This window comes from Misgurnus anguillicaudatus, chromosome 14 (assembly GCF_027580225.2).
Source record: "Misgurnus anguillicaudatus chromosome 14, ASM2758022v2, whole genome shotgun sequence".
Classification (NCBI taxonomy): Eukaryota; Metazoa; Chordata; class Actinopteri; order Cypriniformes; family Cobitidae; genus Misgurnus; species Misgurnus anguillicaudatus.
In genome coordinates this window covers 30,341,457-30,369,204 of record NC_073350.2, presented here as the reverse complement: position 1 = coordinate 30,369,204, position 27,748 = coordinate 30,341,457, and the positions used below count along the sequence as shown (strand labels likewise).

The 27,748-nt window shown below is 43.1% G+C and overlaps 2 protein-coding genes across 3 annotated transcripts in view; both read right to left on the bottom strand.

Annotated features, from left to right (window-relative positions):
• Positions 1-27,748, bottom strand: part of LOC129427910 (uncharacterized) — a 130,104-nt gene that overhangs the window by 34,909 nt on the left and 67,447 nt on the right. The window lies entirely within an intron of this gene.
• LOC141349210 (uncharacterized) lies at positions 6,962-13,158 on the bottom strand. Its single transcript, XM_073876462.1, has 4 exons — positions 13,064-13,158; positions 12,238-12,531; positions 11,839-12,156; positions 6,962-7,002 (listed from the first exon to the last, which is right to left on the bottom strand). Exons 1-4 carry the CDS (start codon positions 13,116-13,118, stop codon positions 6,962-6,964), a joined length of 708 nt encoding a protein of 235 aa, XP_073732563.1. The 5' UTR covers positions 13,119-13,158.

Here is a 27,748-nt window from a genome sequence, read left to right as displayed (position 1 = left end):
AGAGAACTGATTTATGCATATAAACTGCAAGCTGAACAAGTAAGGGAAAAAGCAACCTTTCCCTTTCATTCAACCAGTGAGCCTGCACCCCCCCACCAAAGCTTTTCTGTTGAAAAGGGGGGCGGGAGCCCACTGTTAAAGACATCAGCCAGCATCCCCGAACCTCTCACTACCACATGGGGGTGGGGACAGACAAATTTCCCGAGGTCACCTGCAGACATGCCCGGCGTGGCACCTAAAGACCTCGACAAGCTGGCTAGAAACATCCCAACATTTACCCCAGAGCCTGCAGGTGGCCATGATATCCACTCTTACCTGCAGGACATTGACTTTTATTTGCAAACACTGCCAAATGTAACCACAAGAGACAAACTGTATCTGCTACGGGTTACTTCCAGTCGTGAGGTGAGGAGTTTCCTTGACCGGCAGCCAGAAAACGTCAAGATGGATTACGAGCAGCTGCAAAAGGCTTTAATAGAAGAGTTTTCGGATCCAGAGTCAGAACAAGGACTTGTTACAGCGATGGACCTCAAACAGAGCCGAAACGAAACTCCACAGGCCTACTATAACAAACTCAGGCGAGCTTACTTTGGCTCACGGAATGAGCCAGGAATGGAGGAGGACTTCAACTTCAGGACCCTCTTCCTGCGAAATCTTCACTTCACAGTAAGCCAACACTTAGGGGTTATGGCCTGCCCTCGCACGATGACAACCAGGCAGCTGCGGGACTTGGCTCATAAAGCTTATAGTAAACAAAGAGTGGCCTCTGAAAAGACGGTTAAAAACCCTGTTATTCTCCCTGTCTCTGAACTGTACCCCGAACTACCACTGGAGGGCGCACGATAGCGCCACAGTGAAAGACCTTTCAACAGAGGGCCAAGAGGGTCAAGAGATTTTACAGCCAGCCAGGAATGGTACGGCCACGAAGGGGCTCGTCCCAAGCACCAAATGGGACGCGCCGAGAGGTCATGGAGCCGGCCAAACTCATCAGACAACCAGAAGGGTGGCGGCTCGTGGGAACCTGGCCGACGACCTAGAGGTAACCGTCCTGCACCTGGCAGATCAAATACTGGTAACAGTCAACAGAGAGATCAGTCTCGGTACACACAGAGCAAGGCTAAGTCTGAGCTACCCCCGAAACAGAGCGACACAGACACGTCTGAGACAGCAGAGATTCTGAGAATATTGAAGGAGTTAATCCAAAAGAGGCCCCACAAGGAGGACCACGAAGACAAACCCGACTCCTTATTCAAAGACTTTGGCATACAAACAATATCTCAAACACCAACCAACCAAAGCCTGCAAGTACCAGAGAGTGCTGTGTTGAGTGTCTCTTTCCCTACAGAGTCACAGGAAACCAGCCTTGACTGCCTTCCCATTAATACAACAACCCCAGTACCAAGCCTCCTGGGAAACCTGATCGAAAGAGGAGCAGCTAAAAAGCTATATCTATCCATCACCTTGGAAAATGAGGTTGAACTAGAAGCCCTCGTCGACACCGGAGCTGACCTAACGCTGATGTCATCCCAGCTTTTCACCAGACTCCAGAACAGAGCTAAGGCCCAAAATTTGACCCTTAAACCCCAAAGGTGTATGCTGAATGTGCAGTCTTACAGCCAGACTGAAGTTCAACTGCAACAGGTGATTCCCATCCACCTGACAGTCGGTCCTATGAGCATCATACACTCTGTGTACATCTCACCAATGGACTCATACCCTCTCCTCATTGGCAAAGACCTGCTAGACCGCTTTGAACCCTTAATGGACTTTAAACAGTTAAAAATTTGGGCTCAAGTGCGAGAACCTTTACCCTTTCAATCAGCCAGATCGTCTGAGGTAAACTGCCAGGTCACACAGGTCATGGACGACCCCCCAGCCAGCCGCGGGAATTTCGTCTCAGACCTAAACTCCAAAAGTTCACTGCTCTGCACTCTGCATCCAGCCAAAGACTCAGAGCCATACCCAGGATTTGAGGCACCAGTGCAACAAAATTTAAAAGATGCAGATGCCATGCAGGATGATGCAGATCATCAAAAATTACAAGCCTCTTACATCGCTATCCAAGCTATGTTAAACCACCTCTTAGACCCCTCCACCTACCCTATCACAAACTATGACCTGTCTGCTGCTCCAACCCTCAAACGTCTGACCGATATCAGGCACCTGCTGCGCATACAACACAACATCCTCGGGTATGTCCCTGATGACCGCACTACACTTGTGCTTGTGGTTCCTCAGGCCCATAGGGGGGTCATACTAATGTATGCGCATGACACAGCATGTGCCGCACACCACCGCACAAAAGCCACATATGAAACACCGAAACAGGTGGCATACTGGCCTGGAATACAGCACGATGTAGCAGAACACATCAAGGAATGTCTGGTTTGCTGCCAGTTCCAACCGGCTAAGCCAAACCATGGAGCACCACTTCAAAAAAGAGGTGTCAACTTCCCATTGTCAGACCTCCAGATAGACTGGGTTGGACCATTACCCAGGTCAACGAGGGGCAACAAATACTTTCTCACGGTCATCTGCAAATTCACAAAGTTGGTAGAATGCCTTCCAGCACCCAATGACACCATCGAGCACACACCACTCACCAGTACCTGGATGAACTTCATCTGGGAACGACCTTCGCTTTTCGAACGACTAAGATCTGGTACTGCAGTTTCGCTCAGCCAATTCAGACAGCTCACCGTCAGCTGTCAAAGAAATTTCTGCCACACTGGACAGAACCTCATGAGATTGTGGACAAACTCTCCCCCATTGCATACCAGATCAAGATGGGCAGGAGTCAGAAGGAACCAATTTTCAGATGGGTCCACCAGAACCAAGTCAAGAGACACTCAACATGGTGGCATGACAGTAAAGGGGGGACGAGCACTAACCAGGCCAAACTCCCTCCACACTGCCTCATCACTAGAACTCTGCCACCTAGGGAACAGCCGCTAATGAAAAGAAAGAGAACTGTCCTGACCAAACAAGGACCTGTAGCGCCCACCTATTGTTCCTTCTCTCTCTCCCTCTCTGTCACCAGGATGCTGCTGTGGATCACTGTTCTGTACATCAGCCTACAGTGGGGATGGTCGCAACCTGAATCATGTCGCCAGGTCCCGGCTCAGGCATCGTCCTTAAAGAGCAACCTGGACTCCTGATCACGAACTGCAGAACACATAGCCAAAAAGTCTATGTCCGACTCAACCCCCATGATGTCTACAGAGCACACTACACAGCATCAGCACCAGAAACCAGTTGGGCAGGAGAACGATGGGCGCAGAACGCTATGGTTCACGCAGAGGCCGACATCAAACACATGCTATACCAACTTCAGAAGATGACTGTCACACAGGCAGATCTTGGCGGACAAACCAAGCGTCCCAAGCGGTTCCTGGGAGCCCTACTCGGAGCCGCCGCAGCAGTCGGAACTTTGTTCAACATCGGAGTTACCAGTGTCAATGCAGTCAGCCTAGCCACGGTGAGACAACATGTGAATGAGATCCAGGAGGAAATACCTCAACTGAGAGAACAACTGACAGCCCAGAGCAAATCACTGCAAACCATGGGCAAATCCTTAAAATATACTGTAGTAATTCTCAACGCACACAGTGTTGCACTGAAACAAACAGTAAACTCTTTGAAACAGATTTTCTCAGTACTGCAGGTGGATCACGCCTATTCTCAACTGGTCACAGCTCTGATGTCAGATATGCTGCGTGAGGTGAGCTCCTCTGTGGACAGCCTAGCCATGGGTAGAATTCCACCCTACCTGGTACCCCTAAACCTGGTACAGACCATTTTGTCCTCTGTCACTGCAGGCCCAACAAACACCCTACAGGCGCATCTGGCCTACTCCCTAGGTAGCGCAATTCCATTAAGCATAGCCCCTGAACAAGGCGAACTTGCTTTTCTGATAAACCTGCCAATCATCGAGTCACACAACATCTACAGACTCAAAGACATTGTCAATGTTGGCTTCTGGCAGGGAAACACCCACATCAGAATACGCACCCCCACTATTGTGGCTTACCATGACAGCAACGAACAGCTGTACCTTGCACCAAACCTGCGCATGTGCAGCCTCACTAAGGATATTTATTATCTCTGCCCCAGCAAACCTTTCCTTCGGGACAACACGGACGGCATCTGTGGGCTGCGGCCCATGAAGATTGACTCTCGTTGTCCTGCCTCAGCTAAACCACGAGCTGAGGTCACTAACACCCAAGCTGAGATCGTAGGTGACCGATGGCTGGTCAACACCCCAGCCAGCACGGCCACTTTGACCTACGACCAACACGACACAGCCACCCGCATCAGTCTACCAAACCAGACGATGTGGATCCAAGTTCCAAAAGGTGCGATTCTTCACATCGATGAACTCGCACTCTATCACCTTCCCAGTGAGGAGTACCACACCGAACTGGAAATTTCAACTTTTTTCAGGGACCACAACTTCACTTTAGACCTTGAACTGGAGATGAGGATTGCAGAAGGGGGGACCCAACTAATTGATGTCACGCCCATCGACACTGCCCTCCAGGCACTTGCTCAGATGCCAGCTATGCACAGCCTCCCTGTTGTCCGAACCTGGACCGCCGCTGACACGGTACTGTGCCTCTTCACAGGAGTAGGATACGCCCTTACTCTTGGCCTCGCTTTCATCCTGTACCGAAGAGTCAGAGGGATGCAGGAAACAGTGAACAAGTGCACAGCTGCCGTCCCTCGAGCCTTCAAGCGGAACCGCGGGAAGCAAGACACACAAGCCGAGCAAGAGCCCAACCTCATTGAAATCACCCCTCTGCAGGCACGCAGAAGCGCTGCAGAAAATTAAGATAGACCTGCCATCCAGACCCAAATGACCTGTGCAACCATCGCCTATTGAACCATCGCCCACCAAAGTCTCTCAAGACCCTGGTGGCCATGAAGGGGGGGTATGTAACAGATGGCTCGGAGTCAAATAGAGACCATTGGGCATCTGGATTTCAACAGCCCTAAAATTGTGATAGTTAGATAACCCTGTCTCCTTTGTTGACAATCGTGGAGATGTCTATCACCTATCAAGGCTGTAAAGTGGGTGACAATTAAAACAAATGCCGTCGTAAAAGGGGGTTCAAAGGAATTCCACCAGAGAAACGACGAATCGCCAGAGACACAGCAGGGGGGCACAGACTATATGTCTGTGATGAAACCACATTTGAAGATCACAATGAGCTGTTTAAATGTATATATATGTTATATCCCTTTACTGCATGATCATGTATGTGTGATGTAACTGTGTGTTAACACTTTAGTTAGATTTTGTTCACTGTAGCATGGTTCATATCTTAGGTATGAAATTATTATTCAACGTGATCTTAAACCCATGTCTTGTCTAGTATCAAATTAACCTACTCTTTATTTCCTAATCATTTCCATAAGCCGCATCAATGTCATTTAATATCGATTTGAAGAGTTATGGAAACAAACTTCTATCATTATGCAAGTACGCAAATGTGATGTCTGAAAGATCAAAGGCTTGTTTCCCCGCGCGATCGAATACTTCGCACATTGGTCATTCACCTAAAATGGGCCTATCGCCCAAGCCATTATGGCTCAGTTCGCTCAATAGCTCAATTCGCTCAATTCGCTCAGTATCTCAGTCAGTGGCTTAGTTCACTCATGAGCGCTCAATCGCCCGGTTACTCAGGTAACCCGCCAGCGCAGTTTGGAAACTCGCTGAGATTCACCCAGAGTCCCTCGGATTCATCATCTTTTCTCTGAGCCCTGTTCTACTCTCGGGACAGTCTTTCCTGGCTTTGCGCTAGAGTTCGGAAAACCCCGCGGACCAATCCGCCCTCCGAAACAACTTAACGGACTTCCATCTTAAACGAACACACCTGGATTCTCTCTCTCTCTCCTTGCTCGCACCGCGAGCATAAGAAACTTCGCACTGCATCACAAAGAGCCAAACGCAAGTATAAACTCGTTTTACTCGCTGATGTTCAAGCTTTACCCCTTATGAGAATTAAGGCGATCCTTAGAGATTTTCCGATGGTTTGTGCAGATGTTAAGCAATAGTGCTATTGCCAATCTTTTACTCTCTCTCTAGCTTTTTCAATCTTTTCTTTCTCATCTATGTTTTATGTTATTGTATGTGTGTATGTTTAGTTAGTCGTTGTGTGTACTTCATTTTATAATTAATAAACCGGTTTGCATTTTCACAATTGAATTGTTTCTGTGTTCAATGCTCATGAAATTAAAGTCACTATTTCTGCTTTGATACAGCTACAAGCTGCGAATAGCACTGTATATCAGTGAGAAAGTACATTTTAAAGACCATGAAATTAACATTTCTTAGAAGTTAATATACGATTATGGATATATGTCTTCGGTGGACGAACATATTAATTAATTGTTAATATTAATTCTGCTACGCCAGGTAAAACCTGATAAACTTGTATAGTTAATTACAGTTAATTATACATAATATTCCCTTTTGAGCTAAAATCTAAGATTCCCTCGGGAATCCCCGTAGTGTTTCGGTCGGAGGTTCGTAGTGTTTCAAATAACGTTATTCCCAGGGGCGATTCTAGGATTTTCATTTTAGGGGGGCTCAGCCCCCAGTAAGGGTATGATTAAAAAAATATTATTTAACTATTAGGTTGTATACTACTAACCTTATTGCAATCCACTATTCCATTGTATTCCCTGTGTGTCATATATGGGACTAGAAAATTTTCATTTGGGAATGGAGATTTTTTTACAATGAAGACTTCATGATTCATTATTCACTGTGCAAATACACATACACATTTCCAGTACAAACACATCATTTTACTGTTTGCATTTCTATGCTCACATAGAAACCTTAGCTAAGGATTTTTTTGACAAAATAAACTTATAACCAGAAAATAAGATAAATGTGTGTGTTAACATACATGTAAACATAAACCGGATTTGCTAATCTTATAGGTTAATATTATTAGTTGATAGCCACTGTGTTAATCTGGGAATTATACAGATCTAAAATATAGAAAAGGGGAATGACCAACAAGTGATCTACCTTAATACTGAGTTGTCAAGATGCAGTATGATTTGGTTTTCAGGACAGGGTTTAGATTAAGCCAGGACAAGGCCTTAGTTATATTAGGATGTTTATGTAGTTTTTACAAGCATACCTTACAAAAATATTACAGGTGTGCATCTTGAGACAAAACAATGTGACAGATGTATTTTAAGATATGTTAGTGCAAGCTACTTTTAGTTAAGAACTAAAACTCAAACAGGCATTTTAGTCTTGAACTAGACTTAAGCCCTGTTTGGGAAACAGCCCCTATGTCTATACTGTAGGTCAGGGGTCTCCAAACTTTTTATAAGCAAGGGCTACCACAATGGATAAAACTATCTGGATGGGTACTTACTTTCTGATATAGTTTAATCAAAACTTTTTTCTTTTACTTGTTGTTTTATTTTCTTTTACTTGTTGATACGTTTTAGTATTGTTTAAAATGGTAAACCAAGCCAAGCTAATATTAAAAATACCACATTGAACCCTCAAAAACTTACTAGGAATACACAATGCCAAAGACAAATACACAGGTGCCTTACACTTTTTAAAAGGAAGGAGTTCAAATGTTGAAATATTAATATTTTAAATGAAATGAAATAAACATATTTAATAAGCTATACTTTACTTATATTGTTAGATTTAAAAAAAATTATTTTACTGCAAATATAAGGTGAATTGCCCATTAAAAGCTCGATTTGCACGTTTGATCCAGTTTTCCCACACAAAAAAACTAGTTTTATAAAAGGAAACACTTCACAATAACCTGGTATTTCGCTGCATGAAATGATCTGCCTGATGCGTTCAGTACAACAACTGTAAAGCAATGCATCACGCCAGCACCTGACTTAAAAACCTGTAACGTTAATAAGCAATATAGATGCGTGCTTTTACTGGTAACTTGACTGACCTGCTCCCTTCTTGGCGAATATTTCTGTGATTGATTTTGCAGCATCTCGCTGCGTCTGTCTCTCTCTGCGTCTCCTTTGCGCTGCATATTTGTTAGATAAAGCCAAAAAGCAGTGGGTTGCCGCCGTTTGGTCATGTGGTGGCATTTTCTCACCGCGACTGGCTGACTCGTAGGTCCGTCATTCATTCATATCATATTATTTCACATGTCAACCTGAGCTGACTGCACGGCAGGTTAGAACAGCCGCCAGGTCAAGATGGCCAGTCCGCCCTGTACTACAGATGTTCGCTCTGCTCGGCCCCCCTGCGAATTGAAAAACGCGCTAAATCCATGCTGACTCAGATCAGGGGAGGAGCCGAAACTTGTCCCAGCATGCCGCCTTTTCTAAAGAGTTTTTATAGGGGACTGAAGCGATCAAATCAAATATTTTTTAGGGGGGCTGGACAGAATTTTAGGGGGGCTGAAGCCCCCCTAAAATGAGCCTAGTGACGCCCCTGGTTATTCCCCTCCTCCCGCTGAAATTCGCTACACTGTCAATTTGACTAAACCAGATACTGTAAGTGTCAGCAAAAACTCAGCAACAACTAATTTCACAGACTGTAGTAACATGATTTTGTAGGACAAGGTGGACAAGAGTTTATTTTTGGAGCTGGACCATAAAACAATAAAACCTCATTCTGTGTCTATTTTGAGAGACCTGTTGTCTCTCTCCACCGGGGTTACGGATACCCAGGAACTGATCTGTATTTCACCCCCTCTCTTTTATCCCTTAAGGGTTTGGTTACTGGAAATATACTAAACACATGTAACATTGGGTATATCATATAGTGTGATGCTACAAAGGTTTCATCTTCATGTTTGGTTTCGTTTTAAAGGTGATGGTGCAATGGTTAAAAAGGTCTAATTTCTATAATGCTAAGAGAAAGTATATCAAAGTTTAAAACTTAAGACATAATCTGTACTCCTGTTATGGGTGTCACATCATGAGAAGATCTAGATTACAGATGGTTAACAGTCCCATTTGGTGCTCCTTCAGGTCACGAGAACCGACCAACCAAATCCTGATTTGAGATGTTATTATTCTTTGTCTCGTTCTGTGTATATAAGGTGGCTTGGCAAGAGACTCTGGGAAGTATTCTTTAGCAAGAATCTTCCCCACACTTTGGGTGTGTGTATTCAGACATTATGGAAGTATTCTTTAGCAAGAAACTTCCCCACACTTTGTGTGTGTGTATTCAAACATTATGGGAGAAATCTTTAACAGAATCTTCCTACACCATTTTGGGTATATTATATTCATGATGGAAGTACTCTGTAACCAGAGTGTCTATTGCCAGGTATGACTTTGTAACTTTTGCAACTGTTGATCATTTTAATTAATTGGAATTGAATCAAATTCTGTATGATATTGTTTAATTTATGTTTGAAGCTGAAACCTGCCTGGTATAATAAATTGTTACATTTGATTCATCTGAATTATTCAGAAATTGTATTGATTTATTTTAATTCTTTCAGAAATTGTTATGACCAGTAGATTAGAAGGAGTCTGGTATTACCGCAAGATTATTCTGTCAGGATATGATCACACTGAGGTTTTGATGGTCGAATGGAGCATGGGGCACATTCATTAAAACTCTCAGATTTATGTCTATCACCTGCCTTAGCAAGTTGCATGAGCGTTAGACTAAAGTAACTATTTTTATGATCGGAGCAAGCATGGAGCGGCCAGACATAAAAATATTAGTTTACCCGGTAACCTCTGACTAAGATCAGACTGACAATTTTGTGTCCGTGAGATGTACGCAAACGGCCGGCGTATGCTCTGTGCGATACCGGGTCCCTAATAACGAATAACTAAGACTATGGGAATTAAATTATGATCAACAGATAATTGGAATAACGCACTAAATTCTTAGTATATTAAATTGGAGTCAGATTATAATTTAAACACAGAGATCAAAGAAATTAATTTAAACATGATATGGAATTATTCTTTTAGAAGCACTGAGGAAGGAACGAACACGAGTCCCCTTCAACCACTCCACTTCTATCCGTCGTTGGGCTAGTGGGTGGTACCTTACAATTTCATAACTTCACAAGTACTATAATCAATCATATTCATCCAGCCCATCACACTTTATGCAGTGTCTAGCAAGTTAAAGCTGCACCTGCTAATGGTCAGTTACATTTTATTTTCTGCAGTCTTTTTTCACAAAACAAATTGTTTCACATCATCACAAAAACACGTTCACCCAAAGATTCTGTCATTTTATATCTCCCTCATGTCATTCATGACCTACTTTCTTCTGCAGAACACAACAGGTGTAAAAAAAATCCTCCCTATAGGTGGTTTCATCGGACACACATGCGGTGACACGATTACGCGTCTGGTCGGAATTTTACTTCTGGTTTCTGTTTGTTTAATGGTCTGACTAGTTGCTAAAACTGAACTCTTGAACAAATACCTCATCGGAATTTTTTTTATTTATTTCCTAATCTACATGTTGTTATATAAATAAACTACTTTAAAAGGACTTTGTTGTTATTTATTCTTGGCGGAGTTTACCGGAAGTTACGTGTTTTCCACGAAAGCGCTTGATTATGTTGTTACTGCTGAAAACGTCTATACACAAGGTACGCAAGCTCCGAAGGGCCCCGGACCACTAGGATGCCCCCTTACTCTTATCTTCATTCGGCGCTGCACAGACTGATTGCCGTGTGACATCACTATGCTGAGAGAGCCATTTGAAACCATAACAAGCAGTTCGATCTCACGATACTTTAATGCTATATATATCAAACTTCACGTGATCAAACAAGAAACCGGGGTTGATCACTTCTGGTTGCTGTCATGTGCTATTGTAGCTTGTTATTGTTATTTGTAATATTATTATTTGTGTTATGTTTCTTTTTTATTCTAATACCTGAATGAATGTGAGAAGAAAATGTCTTTGTCAAAAGTTATAAAGTATAAAAAAATTAGTACATTTTATTTTACTTAGGATAAGGATGTTAATGAGCATTTCCTCTTTGGATATTGCTTATTCTCATCTTTGGTAGCTCCCGAAGGCTTCATGTATAAAAACAACATGTTAGTGTAAAGCATACAGAACCAGAAGCGATCTACTATGTTTAGGGAATGCAGGAAGTTGAATTAAGTTGCGTATATACCCTGTTTCATATGACAATTGGTCTGTGCAGTGCTGCATGCAGTTGACACGCCCGACATGTGTCTTGATACACGGATATGGTTTTCTAACAAAGCTATACGTCCGGATAATATAATAATATAGGCCTCAGGACATTTAGGTAGTTTTTACAAACATACCCTACAAAAACAATACTAGTGTGCATCTTGAGACAAAACAATAGCACTAATATATCTCAAGATATGTCAGTGTATGGTGTTTTTAAATGAAGGCAGCTCAAAGATGCATTTTACTCTGGGACTAAACTAAAGCCCTGTCCGGAAAAGCCCCCACCACCCAAAAAAATCCTTCTTAGTCTTGATTAACCATGCATTGGATTTATTACACTGCAGTCCAAATCTTCAAATTCAACATCAGTCCAGTGTGTTTTGTTAGAAGTGTCAGTACACATCGATAATCAAAATTGATCATGCACGTTTCAATGTTATAATTAGAAAGTATTCTGATGAGTGTCGAAGTAATTTCCATATAGAAAAAATATACAGTTATAAGATAATACATTTGTTTTTAGTTAATATTTTGTTTATACTGTAGCTACATTGTTTTTTTATGAACGTACTGACAGAGCCATCTCACAAAGTTGCTTAGGGCCACCAGAAGTCTAAGATCGGCTCTACTGAACACTCTTTTGTATGTAATGTAAAGTGAATGAGGATTAAATGTTAAATACTCACCTCTGACAGGGTAGACATCACTGCGTGGTGATCTGAGATTCATCTCATTCTCAGGATCTGTTTTGACTGAATAATCACAACTCAGCTGTCGACTGCTTACTGTTTGCTTATGTGTGAATATTTCACTCAGACTCATATAAAATATACACTGATGTTCTCCAGTCTGTGTACATCTCTGAGAAAGACTCTGTTTTAGAGGTCCATACTCAGTGTAGAGATTACAGATGAATTCAGCTTTGACTGTCAGTGGTATTTCACATGATATAATGAGCTGGTCAGTGCTGTCAGCAACACTGATGGAGGGTTTCTGAAGAGTATCTATGAAGTTTATAAAACACATCAAGAAAAACAAATGAATATCAGTTTATAAAACACAAACATATCAGTGAAATATCTCACCTAGTATTGTCAGTGTGACAGGAGGAGAGTAAGGTGATGGTTTATGAATCCCATTCTCATTTATTGTGTAAAAGCATCTAATGTTGAGTGATACAGGTGATTTTTCACGCGTCCATAAGAGAAGTTCAGTTCCAGTGAGATGAAGCTGACATGATTGACTGAAGTTTGTATTTTCCTCTTCGTTTGAATAGAAATAACACAGACTCACTTTAACATCAACTGGACTCTCACAGATCAGATGTACTGAGTTTGACTCTCTTATGACATCAGGAGACACTTTTAGATTAGGAACTTCTGCAAAAATAAGATATTTTTCTAGTTACTGTAGATCATTTAACTGATCATCTTTATATACACATATGCAATTAAGGCCTTATTTGCACAAATATTGGTTTGCATGCTTTACAACTCTGAGGTTTTCATATGGTTTCTTGGATAGCTTGACTTTTCACACGGTCACATGGCACCCAGGATTATTTTCACATGGAGATGAAAGTTAATTGTTAGTAAATTAATGTTTTGTTAATGTTTTACTTAAAAACTTCACATGTATCCATCAGACATGCTAAAATTAATTAATTCCATTTTACAAGTATAGAGAGAACGTATTTAAGATAACATTTTGAGTACTACTTATTTCTTTCTTTATTTATTTCTTAATCAACTTTAAAGCTTTCTTCATTTGACTCAAGCTGTGATGTTTTCGCTTATTGTTTGATCGTGGCAACCTGTTGCTACAGATATTGTAGTTCTTGTTTGACAAATATCTTTTATAAAAGAATCTGCTCAATAATGTAAATTACTTGAATAAATATAAATCACTTACTATATGACTGAACCTCCATAAGAAGATGCAGAAGAGTGATGATGAACAACTCCATTACAGCAAGTGTGAGAAAAGACACAAAACGAGACTCATAAAGTATCTGAATTAGGAAGTAAAAGATCGGACCACAGGAAACCACAACCTGTATCATGCTGTTAGCTTTAAGGTCCCGTTCTTTCTGTGTTTTTGAAACTTTGATTGTGTTTATAGTGGGCAATATAACATGTGTTCATGTTTCACGTGTAAAAAAGCAGTATTTTTCACACATTTTACTTATTTGTATAGCGCTGTTTTCACTGTCCTAAAAACAAGCTGATGTCTTCCTTGTTCTATGAAGTCCCTCCTTCAGAAATACATATAGAGTTCTGATTGTGTAGTAAGGGTGTCACGATTTCGATTTTAAATCGAAATCAATCAAAATTAAGTCACAACCTCGAACTTCGAATTAAAAAATGGGATCGTCGATGCTGCCACACCCCCATGACACGTCCGGTCGGCTTGTCAAGTGGGGGAAAATAAACCTCTCAGAGGTGCCTTTAAAAACATCGGTCCATCGGAACACGATTTATATTTTAAACACAAGGGATGTATTGCTACAACTCCTTGTAATGCATATCATAAACAGGATTACTACCTAGTTTTCTGCCTTTGGACAGAGCCCAGCTCTCTGCACGTGCGCGAGAGAGCCGCCAAGATGCAGCGGGTCATATTTTAAACAAAAGGGATAGTTTGCCTCAGCGCGCATGAAACGCATAAAACTAAACAAATACGTAAGGATTACTACTTTAGTTTATGTTTAGACTTTGGATAGATGTGAGAGCACGTGAGACAGAGAGAAGCGCAGCTGCTTATGACGCACTGGTTTTATTTCAGATGCTAGGAGTCCAAGACGCGCGCATTAAGTCCATGTGCGTGCAAGAAGGAATCCTCTCTCTACAAGCTCTCTTGCGTAAAGTGAAGCCCACAAACCCCCATGCGAGGAAAAGCACGCAATGTGAATGTTTATGTGAAACTATAATAATAATAATAATAATAATAATAACTAGATAGGTACATTTCCTGAAGAAAATGTGAAGTGGTGCTTGCCGTGGCAAAATTCCCGGGACAATATATGATTATACTCCAACCCAAAAGTAAAACGGTCCAACCCCCTTGTGTCTACGATGTTTTGATGCAGAGATATAAGGCTTTGTTTACTCTGTTGCTAGGGTACTGTTTTTGGTGGCTAGGGAAAAAAATTGGCATCCCATAGTGATTACACTCTGAGTCACGAGTCAAACAGTCCAAGCCCTGTGTCTCTACGATGTTCTGATGCGGAGATATAAGGCTTTGTTTACTCGGTTGCTAGGGTAGTGCATTTGGTTGCTAGGGGAAAAAATGGCATCCACTGGTGATTACCCTCTGAGTCACGAGTCAAACGGTCCAACCCCCGTGTCTCTACGATGTTCTGATGCCGAGATATACGGCTTTGTTTACTCTGTTGCTAGGGTACTGTATTTGGTTGCTAGGGAAAAAATTGGCATCCCATAGTGATTACACGCTGAGTCACGAGTCAAACGGTCCAACCCCCGTGTCTCTACGATGTTCTGATGCGGAGATATACGGCTTTGTTTACTCTGTTGCTAGGGTACTGTATTTGGTTGCTAGGGAAAAAATTGGCATCCCATAGTGATTACACTCTGAGTCACGAGTCAAACGGTCCAACCCCCGTGTCTCTACGATGTTCTGATGCCGAGATATACGGCTTTGTTTACTCTGTTGCTAGGGTACTGTATTTGGTTGCTAGGGAAAAAATTGGCATCCCATAGTGATTACACGCTGAGTCACGAGTCAAACGGTCCAACCCCCGTGTCTCTACGATGTTCTGATGCCGAGATATACGGCTTTGTTTACTCTGTTGCTAGGGTACTGTATTTGGTTGCTAGGGAAAAAATTGGCATCCCATAGTGATTACACGCTGAGTCACGAGTCAAACGGTCCAACCCCCGTGTCTCTACGATGTTCTGATGCCGAGATATAAGGCTTTGTTTACTCTGTTGCTAGGGTACTGTATTTGGTTGCTAGGGAAAAAATTGGCATCCCATAGTGATTACACTCTGAGTCACGAGTCAAACGGTCCAACCACCGTGTCTCTACGATGTTCTGATGCCGAGATATAAGGCTTTGTTTACTCTGTTGCTAGGGTACTGTATTTGGTTACTAGGGAAAAAATTGGCATCCCATAGTGATTACACTCTGAGTCACGAGTTAAAACGGTCCAACCCCCGTGTCTCTGCGATGTTCTGATGCGGAGATATAAGGCTTTGTTTACTCTGTTGCTAGGGTACTGTATTTGGTTGCTAGGGAAAAATTTGGCATCCCATAGTGATTACACTCTGAGTCACGAGTCAAACGGTCCAACCACCGTGTCTCTACGATGTTCTGATGCTGAGATATAAGGCTTTGTTTACTCTGTTGCTAGGGTACTGTATTTGGTTGCTATGGAAAAAATTGGCATCCAATAGTGATTACACTCTAAGTCACGAGTCAAACGGTCCAACCCCCGTGTCTCTACGATGTTCTGATGCTGAGATATAAGGCTTTGTTTACTCTGTTGCTAGGGTACTGTATTTGGTTGCTAGGGAAAAAATTGGCATCCCATAGTGATTACACTCTGAGTCACGAGTCAAACGGTCCAACCCCCGTGTCTCTACGATGTTCTGATGCTGAGATATAAGGCTTTGTTTACTCTGTTGCTAGGGTAGTGTATTTGGTTGCTAGGGAAAAAATTGGCATCCCATAGTGATTACACTCTGAGTCACGAGTCAAACGGTCCAACCACCGTGTCTCTACGATGTTCTGATGCTGAGATATAAGGCTTTGTTTACTCTGTTGCTAGGGTACTGTATTTGGTTGCTATGGAAAAAATTGGCATCCAATAGTGATTACACTCTAAGTCACGAGTCAAACGGTCCAACCCCCGTGTCTCTACGATGTTCTGATGCTGAGATATAAGGCTTTGTTTACTCTGTTGCTAGGGTACTGTATTTGGTTGCTAGGGAAAAAATTGGCATCCCATAGTGATTACACTCTGAGTCACGAGTCAAACGGTCCAACCCCCGTGTCTCTACGATGTTCTGATGCTGAGATATAAGGCTTTGTTTACTCTGTTGCTAGGGTAGTGTATTTGGTTGCTAGGGAAAAAATTGGCATCCCATAGTGATTACACTCTGAGTCACGAGTCAAACGGTCCAACCCCCGTGTCTCTACGATGTTCTGATGCTGAGATATAAGGCTTTGTTTACTCTGTTGCTAGGGTAGTGTATTTGGTTGCTAGGGAAAAAATTGGCATCCCATAGTGATTACACTCTGAGTCACGAGTCAAACGGTCCAACCCCGTGTCTCTACGATGTTCTGATGCTGAGATATAACTGTTTGAATTTTATGTTACTAGGGTGCTCAAAAGTGGTTGCTAGGGGCGTGGCTTAATACTTATGTAAGGATCCTGAGAGACTGATTGGATGCCTGAGTAAAATGAGCCCACCCCCATGTCTCTATGACACTGTGGTGCAAAGATATCCATCTGGGCATTTTATAATGGCAGTCTATGGGAGATGTTGCTAGGGTGCCCAAAATTGTTGCTAGGGGCGTGGCTTAATAGCTCTGGGATGATCCTTAGAGACTGATTGGATGCCCGAGTAAAATGAGCCCACCCACTTATCTCTACGACACTGTAAAGCAAAGATATCCCATCTGGAACTGTTTTATTCCCTTATATGGGCATGTTTCCTGCCCCATTATAAGTCAATGGGAATTTTCGGGTGCCTCTTACACCCCAGGGGGACAACTTACACCCCAATGTCATGTATGTTCTTACAGAGCCTACCACCCTCTTCAAATGTTGTAACCCACACGTTCCTACAAAATCCTTGAGCGGAGCTATGACCCGTCAAAGTTGGGTGCAATGTTAAGTCAATGGGATTTTTTGGGTGGTTTTTCGCCTCCCTTTCAAAAATCTTGCACCCGATCGCTTATAAAAGTCATAGCAGACGTGTCCTCAATAAGCCGGTCGTTTTGAGCCCTGTTTCATTGGTCTATGACAAACCGTGCGGGACGAGTTACGCGCCGAAAAAGTGTCCAGATATAAGAATAATAAATAAATAAACTAGATAGGTACATTTCCTGAAGAAAATGTGAGTGGTGCTTGCCGTGGCAAAATTCTGGGGAACATATATGATTATACTCCAAGCCAAAAGTAAAACGATCCAACTCCCGTGTCTCTACGATGTTCTGATGCTGAGATATAAGGCTTTGTTTACTCTGTTGCTAGGGTACTGTATTTGGTTGCTAGGGAAAAAATTGGCATCCCATAATGATTACACTCTGAGTCACGAGTCAAACGGTCCAACCCCCGTGTCTCTACGATGTTCTGATGCGGAGATATAAGGCTTTGTTTACTCTGTTGCTAGGGTACTGTATTTGGTTGCTAGGGAAAAAATTGGCATCCCATAGTGATTACGCTCTGAGTCACGAGTCAAACGGTCCAACCCCCGTGTCTCTACGATGTTCTGATGCGGAGATATAAGGCTTTGTTTACTCTGTTGCTAGGGTACTGTATTTGGTTGCTAGGGAAAAAATTGGCATCCCATAGTGATTACACTCTGAGTCACGAGTCAAACGATCCAACCCCCGTGTCTCTACGATGTTCTGATGCGGAGATATAAGGCTTTGTTTACTCTGTTGCTAGGGTACTGTATTTGGTTGCTAGGGAAAAAATTGGCATCCCATAATAATTACACTCTGAGTCACGAGTCAAACGGTCCAACCCCTGTGTCTCTACGATGTTCTGATGCGGAGATATAAGGCTTTGTTTACTCTGTTGCTAGGGTATTGTATTTGGTTGCTAGGGAAAAAATTGGCATCCACTAGTGATTACCCGCCGAGTCAGGAGTCAAACGGTCCAAACCCCGTGTCTCTACGATGTTCTGATGCGGAGATATAAGGCTTTGTTTACTCTGTTGCTAGGGTACTGTATTTGGTTGCTAGGGAAAAAATTGACATCCCATAATGATTACACTCTAAGTCACGAGTCAAACGGTCCAACCCCCGTGTCTCTACGATGTTCTGATGCAGAGATATAAGGCTTTGTTTACTCTGTTGCTAGGGTACTGTATTTGGTTGCTAGGGAAAAAATTGGCATCCCATAATGATTACAATCCGAGTCACGAGTCAAACGGTCAAACCCCCGTGTCTCTAAGATGTTCTGATGCGGAGATATAAGGCTTTGTTTACTCTGTTGCTAGGGTACTGTATTTGGTTGCTCGGGAAAAAATTGGCATCCCATAATGATTACATGCCGAGTCACAAGTCAAACGGTCCAACCCCCGTGCCTCTATGATGTTCTGATGCGGAGATATAAGGCTTTGTTTACTCTGTTGCTAGGGTACTGTATTTGGTTGCTAGGGAAAAAATTGGCATCCCATAATGATTACACTCTGAGTCACTAGTCAAACGGTCCAACCCCCGTGTCTCTATGATGTTCTGATGCAGAGATATAACTGTTTGAATTTTATGTTGCTAGGGTGCTCAAAAGTGGTTGCTAGGGGCGTGGCTTAAAAGCTTTGGGAATATCCTGATAGACTGATTGGATGTCTGAGTAAAATGAGCCCACCCCCTTGTCTCTACGACATTGTAAAGCAAAGATATCCCATCTGGAACTTTTTTATTCCCTTATATGGGCATGTTTCCTGCCCCAAATTTCGGGTGCCTCTTACACCCCAGGGGTACAACTTACACCCCACTGTGATCCATGTTCTTACAGAGTCTAGCACCCTCTTCAAATAATGTAACCCACATGTTTCTAAGGAATCCTCACTCGTACCTATGACCCGTCAAAGTTTTTGCAATGTTAAGTATATGGGATTTCCCCCCATTGACTTTTCATTGGGGCACTTTTGGGCACCTCTTACACCCCAGGGGTACAACTTACACCCCAATGTGATGTATGTTCCTACAGAGTCTACCACCCTCTCCAAATGATGTAACACACATGTTTCTACAAAATCCTCGAGCGGAGCTATGACTCGTCAAAGTTGGGCGCAATGTTAAGTCAATGGGATTTTTCGGGTGGTTTTTCGCCCCCCTTTCGGAAATCCTGCACCCGATCGCTTATAAAAGTCATAGCACACCTCTCCTCAATAAGCCGGTCGATTTGAGCCCTCTTTCATGGGTCTACGACAAACCGTGCGGGACGAGTTAGGTGCCGAAAAAACGTGCAGATGTAAGAATAAAATATAACTAGATAGGTACATTTCCTGAAGAAAATGTGAGTGGTGCTTGCCGTGGCAAAATTCTGGGGACCATATATGATTATACTCCAAGCCAAAAGTAAAACGATCCAACCCCCGTGTCTCTACGATGTTCTGATGCGGAGATATAAGGCTGTGTTTTTCCGGTTGCTAGGGTACTGTATTTGGTTGCTAGGAGAAAAAAATTGCCATCCACTAGTGATTACCCTCCGAGTCACGAGTCAAACGGTCCAACCCCCATGTCTCTACGATGTTCTGATGCGGAGATATAAGGCTTTGTTTACTCTGTTGCTAGGGTACTGTATTTGGTTGCTAGGCAAAAAAATGGCATCCACTAGTGATTACCCTCCGAGTCACAAGTCAAACGGTCCAACCCCCATGTATCTACGATGTTCTGATGCGGAGATATAAGGCTTTGTTTACTCTGTTGCTAGGGTACTGTATTTGGTTGCTAGGGAAAAAATTGGCATCCCATAGTGATTACACTCTGAGTCACGAGTCAAACGGTCCAACCCCCATGTCTCTACGATGTTCTGATGCGAGGATATAAGGCTTTGTTTACTCTGTTGCTAGGGTACTGTATTTGGTTGCTAGGGAAAAAATTGGCATCCCATAGTGATTACCCTCCGAGTCACAAGTCAAGCGGTCCAACCCCTGTGTTTCTACGATGTTCTGATGCGAAGATATAAGGCTTTGTTTACTCTGTTGCTAGGGTACTGTATTTGGTTGCTAGGGAAAAAATTGGCATCCACTACTGATTACCCTCCGAGTCACGAGTCAAACGGTCCAACCCTCGTGTCTCTACGATGTTCTGAGGCGGAGATATAAGGCTTTGTTTATTCGGTTGCTAGGGTACTGTATTTGGTTGCTAGGGAAAAAATTGGCATCCACTACTGATTACCCTCTGAGTCACGAGTCAAACGGTCGAACCCCCGTGTCTCTACGATGTATTGATGCGGAGATATAAGGCTTTGTTTACTCTGTTGCTAGGGTACTGTATTTGGTTGCTAGGGAAAAAATTGGCATCCACTACTGATTACCCTCTGAGTCACGAGTCAAACGGTCCAACCCCCGTGTCTCTACGATGTTCTGATGCGGAGATATAAGGCTTTGTTTATTCTGTTGCTAGGGTACTGTATTTGGTTGCTAGGGAAAAAATTGGCATCCACTACTGATTACCCTCTGAGTCACGAGTCAAACGGTCCAACCCCCGTGTCTCTACGATGTTCTGATGCGGAGATATAAGGCTTTGTTTACTCTGTTGCTAGGGTACTGTATTTGGTTGCTAGGGAAAAAATTGGCATCCACTACTGATTACCCTCTGAGTCACGAGTCAAACGGTCCAACCCCCGTGTCTCTACGATGTTCTGATGCGGAGATATAAGGCTTTGTTTATTCGGTTGCTAGGGTGCTCAAATTTGGTTGCTAGGGGCGTGGCTTGGGAGTGGCCAATTATGTGCCCAATTGTTACACCCCTAGTCACAAGTAAAACGGTCCAACCCCCGTGTCTCTACGATGTTCTGATGCCGAGATATAACTGTTTGAATTTTATGTTCCTAGGGTGCTCAAAAGTGGTTGCTAGGGGCGTGGCTTAAAACCTATGTAAGGATCCTGAGAGACTGATTGGATGTCTGAGTAAAATGAGCCCACCCCCATGTCTCTATGACACTGTGCTGCAAAGATATCCATCTGGGCATTTTATAATGGCAGTCTATGGGAGATGTTGCTAGGGTGCCCAAAATTGTTGCTAGGGGCGTGGCTTAATAGCTCTGGGATGATCCTGAGAGATTGATTGGATGCTCGAGTAAAATGAGCCCACCCCTTTATCTCTACGACACTGTAAAGCAAAGATATCCCATCTGGAACTGTTTTATTCCCTTATATGGGCATGTTTCCTGCCCCATTATAAGTCAATGGGAATTTTCGGGTGCCTCTTACACCCCAGGGGTACAACTTACACCCCATTGTGATCTATGTTCTTACAGAGCCTACCACCCTCTTCAAATGTTGTAACCCACATGTTTCTACAAAATCCTCGAGCCGAGCTATGACTCGTCAAAGTTGGGCGCAATGTAAAGTCAATGGGATTTTTCGGGTGGTTTTTCGCCCCCCTTTCGGAAATCCTGCACCCGATTGCTTATAAAAGTCATAGCACACCTCTCCTCAATAATCCGGTCGATTTGAGCCCTCTTTCGTGGGACTACAACAAACCGTGCGGGACGAGTTACGCGCCGAAAAAGTGTCCAGACATAAGAATAATAATAACTAGATAGGTACATTTCCTGAAGAAAATGTGAAGTGGTGCTTGCCGTGGCAAATTGGCTTTGTTTACACTGTTGCTAGGGTACTGTATTTGGTTGCTAGGGAAAAAAATGACATCCCATAGTGATTACCCGCCGAGTCACGAGTCAAACGGTCCAACCCCCGTGTCTCTACGATGTTCTGATGCGGAGATATAAGGCTTTGTTTACTCTGTTGCTAGGGTACTGTATTTGGTTGCTAGGGAAAAAATTGACATCCCATAGTGATTACCCGCCGAGTCACGAGTCAAACGGTCCAACCCCCGTGTCTCTACGATGTTCTGATGCGGAGATATAAGGCTTTGTTTTCTCTGTTGCTAGGGTAATGTATTTGGTTGCTAGGGAAAAATTTGACATCCCATAGTGATTACAAGCCGAGTCACGAGTCAAATGGTCCAACCCCCGTGTCTCTACGATGTTCTGATGCGGAGCTATAAGGCTTTGTTTACTCTGTTGCTAGGGTACTGTATGTGGTTGCTAGGGAAAAATTTGACATCCCATAGTGATTACCCACCGAGTCATGAGTCAAACGGTCCAACCCCCGTGTCTCTACGATGTTCTGATGCGGAGATATAAGGCTTTGTTTACTCTGTTGCTAGGGTACTGTATTTGGTTGCTAGGGAAAAATTTGACATCCCATAGTGATTACCCGCCGAGTCATGAGTCAAACGGTCCAACCCCCGTGTCTCTACGATGTTCTGATGCGGAGATATAAGGCTTTGTTTACTCTGTTGCTAGGGTACTGTATTTGGTTGCTAGGGAAAAAATTGACATCCCATAGTGATTACCCGCCGAGTCACGAGTCAAACGGTCCAACCCCCGTGTCTCTACGATGTTCTGATGCGGAGATATAAGGCTTTGTTTACTCTGTTGCTAGGGTACTGTATTTGGTTGCTAGGGAAAAAATTGGCATCCCATAATGATTACACTCTGAGTCACGAATCAAACGGTCCAACCCCCATGTCTCTACGATGTTCTGATGCGGAGATATAAGGCTTTGTTTACTCTGTTGCTAGGGTACTGTATTTGGTTGCTAGGGAAAAAATTGGCATCCCATAATGATTACACTCTGAGTCACGAGTCAAACGGTCCAACCCCCGTGTCTCTACGATGTTCTGATGCGGAGATATAAGGCTTTGTTTACTCTGTTGCTAGGGTACTGTATTTGGTTGCTAGGGAAAAAATTGCCATCCCATAATAATTACACTCCGAGTCACGAGTCAAACGGTCCAACCCCCGTGTCTCTACGATGTTCCAATTCGGAGATATAAGGCTTTGTTTACTCTGTTGCTAGGGTACTGTATTTGGTTGCTAGGGGAAAAAATGGCATCCCATAATGATTACACTCTGAGTCACTAGTCAAACGGTCCAACCCCCGTGTCTCTACGATGTTCGGATGCTGAGATATAACTGTTTGAATTTTATGTTGCTAGGGTGCTGAAAAGTGGTTGCTAGGGGCGTGGCTTAGTAAGTCTTTAAGGATCCTGAGAAACTGATTGGATGCCTGAGTAAAATGAGCCCACCCCCATGTCTCTATGACACTCTGGTGCAAAGATATCCATCTGGGCATTTTATAATGGCAGTCTATGGGAGATGTTGCTAGGGTGCCCAAAATTGTTGCTAGGGGCGTGGCTTAATAGCTCTGAGATGATCCTGAGAGACTGATTGGATGCCCGAGTGAAATGAGCCCACCCACTTGTCTGTAGGACATTGTAAAGCGAAGATATCCCAGCTGGAACTTTTTTATTTCCTTATATGGGCATGTTTCCTGCCCCATTATAAGTCAATGGGGCACTTTTGGGTGCCTCTTACACCCCAGGGGTACAACTTACACCCCAATGTGATGTATGTTCTTACAGAGCCTACCACCCTCTTCAAATGTTGTAACCCACATGTTTCTACAAAATCCTCGAGCGGAGCTATGACTCGTCAAAGTTGGGCTCAATGTTAAGTCAATGGGATTTTTCGGGTGGTTTTTCGCCCCCCTATCGGAAATCCTGCACCCGATCGCTTATAAAAGTCATAGCACACCTCTCCTCAATAAACCGGTCGATTTGAGCCCTGTTTCATTGGTCTACGGCAAAGCGTGCGGGACGAGTTACGCGCCGAAAAAGTGTGCAGACATAAGAATAAGATATAATAATAATAAGTATGAGCAATAGTAATAGTGATGCCTTGCATAAATGCAAGCACCACTAATAAAGATAGGTACATTTCCTGAAGAAAATGTGAAGTGGTGCTTGCCGTGGCAAAATTCTGGGGGCAATGTATGATTATACTCCAAGTCACGAGTCAAACGGTCCAACCCCCGTGTCTCTACGATGTTCTGATGTGGAGATATAAGGCTTTGTTTATTGAAGGTAGTATGATTACCATGAAGCTAGCATGATGTTAGCATAAATAACGTGAAGGTAGTATGATGTTAACATGATTAGCATGAAGCTAGCATAAAGCGAACATCATTAGCATGAAGCTAACATGATGTTAATATGATTAGCATGAAGTTAGCATGATGTTAGCATGATTATCAGGAAGTTGGCATGATGTTAGCATGATTAGCATGAAGTTAGCATGAAGTTAACATGAAGCTAGCATGATGTTAACATGATTAGCATGAAGTTAGCATGAAGCTAGCATTAAGCTAGCATGATTAGCATGAAGCTAGCATGAAGCTAACATGATTAGCATGAAGCTAGCATGATTAGCATGAAGCTAGCATGATGTTAGCATGATTAGCATGATGTTAGCATGATTAGCATGATGTTAGCATGAAGCTAGCATGCAGCTAGCATGATTAGCATGAAGCTAGCATGATTAGCATCAAGCTAGCATGATTAGCATGAAGCTAGCATGATTAGCATGAAGCTAGCATGATTAGCATGAAGCTAGCATGAAGCTAACATGATTAGCATGAGGCTAGCATGATTAGCATGACGCTAGCATGATTAGCATCAAGCTAGCATGATGTTAGCTTGATGTTAGCATGATTAGCATGAAGTTAACATGATTAACATGAAGTTAGCATGAAGCTAGCATGATTAGCATGAAGCTAGCATGATTAGCATGAAGCTAGCATGATTAGCATGAAGCTAACATGATGTTAGCATGATTAGCATGATGTTAGCATGATTAGCATGATGATAGCATGAAGCTAGCATGATGTTAGCATGATGTTAGCATGATTAGCATGAAGTTAGCCTGATGTTAGCATGATTAGCATGATGTTAGCATGATTAGCATGAAGTTAGCATGATGTTAGAATAATTAGCATAAAGATAGCATGATGTTAGCATGATTAGCATGAAGCTAGCATGATGTTAGCATGATTAGCAAGAAGTTAACATGAAGTTAGCATGAAGCTAGCATGATTTAACATGAAGTTAGCAAGATTTATTATGAAATTAGCATTAAGCTAGCATGAAACTAGCATGAAGCTAGTATGACTTAGCATTAAGCTAACATGAAGCTAACATGACCCAAAGACCCAACCCCCATGTCTCTATGATGTTCGGATCCAGAGATATAAGGCTTTGTTTATTATGTTGCTAGGGTGCTCATATTTGGTTGTTAGGGGCGTGGCTTGGGAGTGGCCAACAATGTGGCCAGTTATTACACTCTGAGTCACAAGTAAAATGGTCCAACTCCCGTTTCTCTACGATGTTCTGATGCGGAGATATAAGGCTTTGTTTATTCGGTTGCTAGGGTGCTCATATTTGGTTGCTAGGGGCGTGGCTTGGGAGTGGCCAATGATGTGGCCAGTTATTACACTCCGAGTCACAAGTAAAACGGTCCAACCCCCGTGTCTCTACGATGTTCTGATGCCGAGATATAACTGTTTGAGTTTTATGTTGCTAGGGTGCTCAAAAGTGGTTGCTAGGGGCGTGGCATACTAACTCTTTACGGATGCTGAGAGACTGATTGGATACCTGAGTAAAATGAGCCCACCCCCATGTCTCTATGACACTGTGCTGCAAAGATATCCACCTGGGCATTTTATAATGGCAGTCTATGGGAGATGTTGCTAGGGTGCCCAAAACGGTTGCTAGGGTAACCTTACACCCCATTGTGGGGGACGTCCTGACAGAGTCTAGCACCCTCTTCAATTTTAGTAACCCACATGTTTCTATGACATCCTCACTCGGACCTATGACCCCTCAAATTTTTTTCGCAATGTTAGTCTATGGGATTTTCGCCCCATTGACTTTCCATTAGGGCACTTTTGGGGACCTCTTACACCCCAGGGGTACAACTTACACCCCAACGTGATGTATGTTCTTACAGAGCCTACCACCCTCTTCAAATGCTGTAACCCACATGTTTCTACAAAATCCTCGAGTGGAGCTATGACCTGCCAAAGTTCGACGCAATGTAAAGTCAATGGGACGTTTTCGGGAGGTTTTTTGCGCCCCTTTCGGAAATCCTGCACCCGATCGCTTATAAAAGTCATAGCACACCTCTCCTCAATAATCCGGTCGATTTGAGCCCTCTTTCATGGCACTATGGCAAACCGTGCGGGACGAGTTACGCGCCGAAAAAGTGTCCAGAAAAAGAAGAATAATAACTAGATAGGTACATTTCCTGAAGAAAATGTGAAGTGGTGCTTGCCGTGGCAAATTTCTGGGGTCAGTATATGATTATACTTCCAGTCACGAGTAAAACGATCCAAACCCCGTGTCTCTACGATGTTCTGATGCGCAGATATAAGGCTTTGTTTATTCGGTTGCTAGGGTACTATATTTGGTTGCTAGGGAAAAATGTGACATCCAATAGTGATTACACTCCGGGTCACGAGTCAAACGGTCCAACCCCCATGTCTCTACGATGTTCTGATGCGGAGATATAAGGCTTTGTTTATTCGGTTGCTAGGGTAGTGTATTTGGTTGCTAGGGAGAAAATTGCCATCCAGTAGTGATTACACTCCGGGTCATGAGTCAAATGGTCAAACCCCCATGTCTCTACGATGTTCTGATGGGGAGATATAAGGCTTTGTTTATTTGGTTGCTAGGGTGCTGTATTTGGTTGCTAGGGAAAAATTTGACATCCAATAGTGATTACACTCTGAGTCACGAGTCAAACGGTCCAATCCCCATGTCTCTACGATGTTCTGATGCGGAGATATAAGGCTTTGTTTACTCCGTTGCTAGGGTACTGTATTTGGTTGCTAGGGAAAAAATTGGCATCCCATAATGATTACACTCTGAGTCACGAGTCAAACGGTCCAACCCCCGTGTCTCTACGATTTTCTGATGCGGAGATATAAGGCTTTGTTTACTCTGTTGCTAGGGAGCTGTATTTGGTTGCTAGGGAAAAATTTGACATCCAATAGTGATTACACTCTGAGTCACGAGTCAAATGGTCCAACCCCCGTGTCTCTACGATGTTCTGATGCGGAGATATAAGGCTATGTTTACTCTGTTGCTAGGGTACTGTATTTGGTTGCTAGGGAAAAAATTGGCATCCACTAGTGATTAACCTCCAAGTCACGAGTCAAACGGTCCAACACCCATGTCTCTACGATGTTCTGATGCGGAGATATAAGGCTTTGTTTATTCGGTGGCTAGGGTTCTCAAATTTGGTTGCTAGGGGCGTGGCTTGGGAGTGGCCATTGATGTGCCCAATTGTTACACCCCTAGTCACAAGCAAAACGGTCCAACTCCCGTGTCTCTACGATGTTCTGATGCCGAGATATAACTGTTTGAATTTTATGTTGCTAGGGTGCTCAAAAGTGGTTGCTAGGGGCGTGGCTTAGTAAGTATTCAAGGATCCTGAGAGAGTGATTGGATGCCTGAGTAAATTGAGCCCACCCCCATGTCTCTGTGACACTGTGGTGCAAAGATATCCATCTAGGCATTTTATAATGGCAGTCTATGGGATAGGTTGCTAGGGTGCCCAAAATGGTTGCTAGGGTAACCTTACACCCCATTGTGGGGTACGTCCTGAAAGAGTCTAGCACCCTCTTCAAATGTTGTGACCCACATGTTTCTACGAAATCCTCGCTCGGACCTATGACCCGTCAAAGTTTTTCGCAATGTTAAGTCTATGGGATTTTCGCCCATTGACTTTTCATTGGGCATTTTTGGGCACCTCTTACACCCCAG

Bases quoted from the DNA above. Each gene is read 5' to 3' on its own strand.
- LOC141349210 (XM_073876462.1), bottom strand. From the start codon at position 13,118: ATGGAGTTGTTCATCATCACTCTTCTGCATCTTCTTATGGAGGTTCAG. The intron at 12,157-12,237 runs GTGAGATATTTC...TAAACTTCATAG, and splicing joins TGTCACACTGACAATACTAG to ATACTCTTCAGAAACCCTCC. The intron at 7,003-11,838 runs GTGAGTATTTAA...TCTATATTTTAG, and splicing joins TGATGTCTACCCTGTCAGAG to ATCTGTATAATTCCCAGATT.